This window comes from Primulina tabacum, chromosome 3 (genome assembly GCF_025594145.1).
Source record: "Primulina tabacum isolate GXHZ01 chromosome 3, ASM2559414v2, whole genome shotgun sequence".
NCBI classification, from domain to species: domain Eukaryota; kingdom Viridiplantae; phylum Streptophyta; class Magnoliopsida; order Lamiales; family Gesneriaceae; genus Primulina; species Primulina tabacum.
Window position 1 is genome coordinate 45,930,609 of NC_134552.1, and position 7,248 is coordinate 45,937,856.

The window sequence follows — 7,248 nt, forward strand, 5'->3', positions numbered from 1 at the left end:
GCTAGCTATATCCCTGAACCATTGAGGGTCACACAAGCACTGGAACAGTTGTTCCCGTTGAGAGAATAAATTCAAAGAGTTGAATTTAAATTATGATATAATAAATTCAAGGAGTTGAATTTATGATAATTAAATTTTGAGAAAATAAATTAAAGGAATTGAATTATGAGATAGTAAATTCAAGAAGTTGAATTTATGAAATTTGGAGATAATAAATTCAAGGAGTTAAATTTATAAAATTTGAGAATTTAATTTGTTAAACTCAAAAATTGAGTTTATTAAAAATTAAATTTATGGAGGTGATAAATTCAAGGAGTTGAATTTATAATTTAAATATTAAATTCAAATATTGAATTTATAATGGATTTAATTTATTAAACTCAAAAGTTGAGTTTATATTAAATTAAATTAAATATAGTGTCAAGTGTGTTTAATGGACTTTTAGAAGTACATGTCCAACATACTAAATAATTAAAGTTCTTAATGGACTTTGATTAATTAATTATACTAGTTGGACTAGCCCAATTAATTAATCAAGCCCACTAAAGTTAATTATGTGTATTAGGTCATGACTTAATTATAAAAGGTAGTAATAAAGCCATTACCTAGCCTCCACTTGACACTAAATTTTCGAAAACTCTCCCCTCTCCTCTCAAAGAATTTCGGCCACCCTCTCTTGAAAAAGAGTTTGAGCCGTCTCTCAATTTCGATCTCTTACGTAAAAACTTCTTCCAAATATTCTAGTTCTATTTGGAAGAGGAACAAATCTTCTAGTCGTGGACCTGATCAGGAGGATTAAAGAAGGAGATTTGAAGAAAAAGGTTCGTAAGTATTTTCAACAAGAGCTACGTCCGCTAATACCGAAGTAGTTGGAGCTAAGTGAAATTGTTCACTAAAGGTAAAAGTTTTCTTACTCCCTATGACTTTTTATTCAATTTAAACCATACGAGTGTTCAATCCAAATACATATTGAATGTCAAGATCTAAAAAAATTTTAGAACTTCCACTGCGTTTGGGCACGAGAAAACCGAGATCCATCAACAACACCATTAAAGCCATTAAAATAATTATTGATCTGTTTATATTATTTGAATTTTATTCTTAATAGAAATATTGAATCCAATTTTAGATTATTAATTTCTACTGATTAATTTCCTATAATTCCATTTGTTGTTGTTGTTCAGCAACAAGCTTCCTCTTCTTCTTTTTATTGTTGGACTACACAATGTTAGCTTTAACATTCATCTTGTTGCTTTTGCTATTCGTATTGCCATTGTCTTCCTCAATTCTCAACCTTACTATCAAATCTTCAAGCACCACCTCTTTCCTTATGTGCTTCAACTAGTTTTTGAAATCCTTCCATAAAGGAGCGAGTTTCTCAATCAAAGCAGTAACTTGGAATTATGCACTCAGACTCGTTCCTTGTGCAAGTATCTCATGCAATAGTAGTTGTATTTCTTGCACTTGACTCACCATATATTCGAGTCTACCATTTGAATTCCAGAAAATGTCCCACTATGAACTTGATGAAGCCAACATCTTCTACCTTGTATTTTTTCTCGAACATTTAATTCCCACAATTCCTTCTCGATTTTGACTTGAAATTACACATTGTAATGGACTTTGTCAAGTCAATCCAAAATTTAGTTTTTGTGTAGGAAATCAATTTGATTCCATGCATCCGATGAGGCCCTATTTTGTGCATCAACGTCTCCTTTGGGTACTATTGGAGGATTTTCAGCTTAGCCAAATTTATAGTTGTGAGATAGAACATTATCTTTTGTTGTCATCTCTTGAAGTTGGCACCACTTAATTTTTTTTTCTTTTCTCCTTGTGCCATTGGAAAGGTGGTTGTTGATGATGAGGCCATTTTCGAATTTTTGAGGGAATATTATTTTTAAGATTGTTGTTGGTGATACAATAAAAATTGAAGATGTCAAATGAAACAAAGGTGAGTTGATGCAAGTATCGAACATTTTCTCCGTATGAAAAATTTTCTCGTTTTAGTGCTTTGATTTTGAGGCAATCATCTCCCAAGATATAACAACTTATTCTTGCAATAAAAGCACAACAAATTGCAAGAACTATAACCTAGAAATGTTAATTACTCTCTTTTAATAAAAGGGAAGTAGAATGAACTATATGAGTGCAAGAATTTTTTTTGAAAATCTGATGCAGAAGTCCTTAATATTGATCTTTGATCATGTATTTACATATATTAAATATGTAGGGACATGTTGTTCCAACAATGGGGTATCCTTTCATCGAAAAATCAAATAAGAACCATCAAGGGACACCATTTGGATACAATGTATCATGAAAACTCGCACTTGTTATCAACCAGCACCACCAAGCTTTTAGGTGCCACTTTACGGGCGTCTAGACCCCTCCCCCATTGCCTGGAGAAATCCAGGGCACTTAGACGCCTCCCTGTTTGCATATAGGAGATCTCAACATCTCCCCTGGTACTTAGAACAATCAAATGTGTTTTTATTCATATTCTTTTGCTTAATATCTATTTATTAACCCCGGAAACATTCCAACAGTCCTTGATGAAAAGTATTATGGAGTACTTACGATTTCGATTCAATTTCTAATTCAAATCCAATTAGCTAGATTATTCGAAATTAAATGGATAACTTTTCAATCCACACATCTTATAATACAATTAAAACTCGGAGTAACAGCCTCTAAAGGAGTGTTCGAGTTGACGGAGTAGGTGAACACTTGACAATGTTTAGGAATTTGATTCTCATTACCAACAATTTTTCAGAAGAATATGTCGTGAAGGGCTTGCTTAGTACGGTTTATCTGGCAAGCGTTGTTTGCATTGTATGCTATTGTATTTGCCCGAAAATTTATCTAGTGCGCATCAAAGAGTATTGACTATAGGTTTGTCTCGTCATAAAAAAAAAACTCAGAGTAACAAAATTAACTTGGATAATCATGCTTGTTCTTTTTAAAAAAATATTATGATATATGTATATTATAACCATGATTTTATCCCTTAAATTTCAATTTTTTTAAAAAAAAAATTTGTTTATCAATGATGATAAAGCTTTTTTAAGATACACAAAGTTTCAAAATCAAATTTTTTTGTCATAATGGAAACTACAACTTAACTGTGAATTTAAAAGAATGCAAGAGCTACAGGCAAAATTTTAAAAATTATTTTTCCTAATTGCCAAATAGTCCCCATAGGTAATATGTTCGAATGCTATAAGATCTGGATCAAAACCGGCCTATTGGATTCTTGGCGGATCAACCAATATTGATGGATATTAGTAAACGCAGGCCCAGGAATCTTTGCTTTTTATCCTCATCTTTGGGATTCACATTCGGATTCTAACTTCATTCATAAAATATACTATAAAATTATTTTATTTATATTATGTTTTTAATATAATTTTACATTACATTAGGAAGATCTCATCTTGCTTCGTGAATGTAAAATTATTACCGCAAACGATATATCTCAAGATAATAATATAAAATATTTATAATTCAATTTTTTCGTAAAAACATATGCTTATATTCAAATATTACTTAACAAGAAATCCTCTAGAGCCGTTTCTTCAAATGCCGCGTACCAAAATTAATATAATTTTATCATTCTAAGAATTTAAACCATCACTTAAAAACGCAACTTTGCTCGTGTCCACTATACTACGCGCACAAATGGAGTTCTCTCAACTTCCTCTACGTCCCCTTCTCCTTCTTCTAATACTCCTCCTCTTCCGGCCAACACAATCCGCCTCGAATCTCTTCCGAGAATACATTGGAGCAGAATTCAAGAACGTCACATTCTCCGATATTCCCATAAACTCGGACGTCGAGTTCCACTTCATCGTGTCATTCGCCATCGATTACACGAACTCATCATCGTCCCCATCTCCCACCAATGGCGAATTCAACATATTCTGGGACAAAGACAACCTCAGCCCTTCGCAGGTTTCATCCATAAAAAGCAAGCATTCCAATGTTAAAGTTGCGGTCAGTATAGGAGGAGACAGTGTGGGCAATGGCTACGCTAATTTCACTGTTTCGTCTCCCAGTTCTTGGATTTCAAACGCTGTATCCTCTCTCACAAGCATCCTACAAGAATATAACATAGACGGTACGCATGCACCGATTTAAATTTTTAGTATGGATCATCAATTTGGATAAGTTAAATTTTGTCTTATAAAACTTTTCAAGAAGGTTCGGTAAATGACACTTTTTGAATACAGATGGAATCAGAACATTGCACCAATTTTGCAATGAAAAAATGCGATTAATATTGGAGTAGGTGTCGAACGAGTTAATTTGTGACTTCGTCTTTATTAACTCTAAATTAAATACAATCTTTATTTTAATAATATTTTATGGTTTATCCAATTATGACATTTATTTTATATATATACACATGTAGGCAACATAGATAAAGTTTTTGAATATATAATAGGTACCATGCGGTCTGCATCTCAATGTGAAATAATGAAAATCATTAAAAAGTATATCATGTATTCTAAACTGATGCCTAAAATTAGGATAAATGTCGATTGAGCTTGAAACTAATATCTCTGATGTAAACGACATGTTTCATTGGTAAAAGCATGTTGATATCTATTTATACAGATGTATGATCATTTGATGATTCACTAAACAACTTTCCCTCGGACTGTACAAGTGATTATCATTTATCAGGTGCAATAGTCTACAGTTATGGTTGCACATCATTAGTCATTTGACCAGAGACAACGTAAAGATTCTACGTACTAACATGTACTTTGATCCGTTTACCGACTCTAACGAGAGCAATCAGGTGGCGATATTGAGAATAATTTCGAAATACATAGGAGCAAATTTATTGTAGTCAGGGATTCACCGTTTGACTACTGGTGAAGATATCCTAGGTGATATGATGAATTAATAGTGCAAAGAATCTCTTGATATAGTAAGACATGTGCATTTCAGAAAGATGTTTCCTCAATTGTACATACCATGTCACTATGATTATTCAAAGATAGATCACATCGTTATCAAATTCATATGCAACTATCGACATAACAATAGTTGTTGATTCGATCGGGATATATCAGTTGAAGTGGCCGTACTGTACGTTAAACATAACTTAATGTTCTTACATGTACTATCAATGATACCTAAGGGATCATGAGGCGATGCTGCTAGATGATCTTTCCATGATCCGATGGTGAAATCAGACTTGAGTGACATTCTTGATCAAGGTGTTGATGAAAAGAATGAGGCTAATTAGGATAAACCCAAATAATAATTAATGTTATTCTGAATCACAACAAGTTGTGAACCTACATACAGCTGTATTCTTGAACCATTGAGGGACAAATAAGTATCGAAACTGTGTTCTCGTTGAGATAGTCAAATTCAAAGAGTTGAATTTGACGACTATAGTTTGATGGAGATCAAACATAATGCTTATAAAGGTGTTTATAAGTTGATTCTGTATATTGGAAGTTGTGGAAGTTAACTTAACTGCTAATTGAGTTAGGAGAGTAGAACTGCCTATTTTGGTGAAGGAGTTCACAAAACTGGCAGCTTTAAAAAATGGATCAGTAGAAATTTTGATCTTCGAAATTTTCAATTTTCATTACATGAACAAGATTTGTATCGTTGATAGATCTGTGCTGTCAGATAATCGATCGAAGTTATAATGAGTTCACAATTATTTATTTAGTGAATTTGAAATTTACTAATTAAATAATAATATTAGTAATAATGACAACTAATATATACAAAATTCTCATATAGATGAGTTTAGAATTAATTAACTAATAAGTTAATTGAGTAAATTAAATAATGATTATTTAATTTTAAAGAATATGTCTATGTATATAGTATATATGCATGTATAGATGTGTATATATTTATATATATATTTAAAAGAATATTTCTATGCATATAGTATATATGCATGTATAAATGTGTATATATGTATAGATGTGTGTGTGTCTATATATATATATATAATATAATTATATATATATATACTTTATATGAAGATAGTGTAACTAATAAGTAATACATGCATTGTTGGAAAATGGTTTCTTTCGTCTCCCCCAACACTTGAACCCAGGACCTCCAGGCTTAAGTACTTTTATTCTTAAAGTGTTGGTACCAGTTGCTAGGTACTTAAGCCTGAAGGTTCTGAGTTAAAGTGTTGGGAGAGGTGAAAGAAACTACTTTACAGAAGTGGGATATTCTTTTTTTTTAAGATCATGGGCCATTAGGCTGAACCAACATGGTCTTGGCCCATACCCATGCACCACTACTGGTCATGGGTTGTTAGGATGGTCCAGCATGAGTCTAGCTTATCATGCTGGACCATCCTAACGACTTTATTTAAAATCCAAGATCGAGGATTTTATTTTTTTCCCAAAACGTGAGCTAATTATGCATCGACCCTTTTTTTTCCAGCTATCATAAAATCTACTTCTTCTTATTGTTCTACCAGGTATCGATATAGATTACGAGCATTTCAAAACCGATCCTCAAACGTTTGCATATTGCATTGGAGAGCTTATTACTACCTTAAAACGAAACGGGGTGATTTCCTTGGCGTCAATAGCCCCATTCGATGATGATCAAGTTAAGAGCCATTACATGGAACTGTGGAGAAGATACGGACACGTGATCGACTACGTAAATTTTCAGTTTTACGCTTATGATCGGGGGACAACGGTTTCACAGTTCTTGGAATATTTTGATACTCAGAGCTCAAATTATGAAGGTGGTAAGGTTCTAGCAAGTTTTATTAGTGATGGGAGTGGAGGGTTGTCCCCTCAGAACGGGTTCTTCACGGCTTGCACTAGGCTCAAGAGTGAAGGGAAACTTCATGGGATTTTTGTTTGGTGTGCAGATGATTCCAAGGCTTTGGGGTTTAGATACGAGAAGCAATCTCAAGAACTTCTTGCAATTTCGCACTAGATACTATAGCCTGCATTTTTTCTAAATAATAATAATAATTGTTTGTGCACTATATGTGTGAATTGTAATTTGTATGTAATATTTGTCTTTTTTATTTTTTTTATATATTTGTGATGTACTTGAAGAATTTTGCGATGTTGCGTGTTGCGTAGCATTGGCAGAATCAATGTACACAGTACAAGAGGATGTATAAAAAACGAGTAAATATTTAGGTACACGAAAGTAAAGCAATTAAATTCTTACCAATAATGGAGCTAGGTAAACAATCATCTTTCGTAAAACAGAAAACCCACAACCACCGCC

The 7,248-nt window shown here is 32.9% G+C and overlaps 1 protein-coding gene across 1 annotated transcript; it reads left to right on the forward strand.

Moving 5' to 3' along the window:
- The first annotated feature begins 3,646 nt into the window (after positions 1-3,646).
- On the forward strand, positions 3,647-6,999 carry LOC142539148 (chitinase 2-like). Its single transcript, XM_075644422.1, has 2 exons — positions 3,647-4,117; positions 6,473-6,999. Exons 1-2 carry the CDS (start codon positions 3,679-3,681, stop codon positions 6,943-6,945), a joined length of 912 nt encoding a protein of 303 aa, XP_075500537.1. The 5' UTR covers positions 3,647-3,678; the 3' UTR covers positions 6,946-6,999.
- The last annotated feature ends 249 nt before the right edge of the window (positions 7,000-7,248 follow it).

What these genes read in the sequence shown, in the direction of transcription:
- LOC142539148 (XM_075644422.1), top strand. Translation starts at nt 3,679, where the DNA reads ATGGAGTTCTCTCAACTTCCTCTACGTCCCCTTCTCCTTCTTCTAATA. An exon ending in ACAAGAATATAACATAGACG is followed by an intron (nt 4,118 to 6,472) that starts GTACGCATGCAC and finishes TTGTTCTACCAG; the next exon opens with GTATCGATATAGATTACGAG.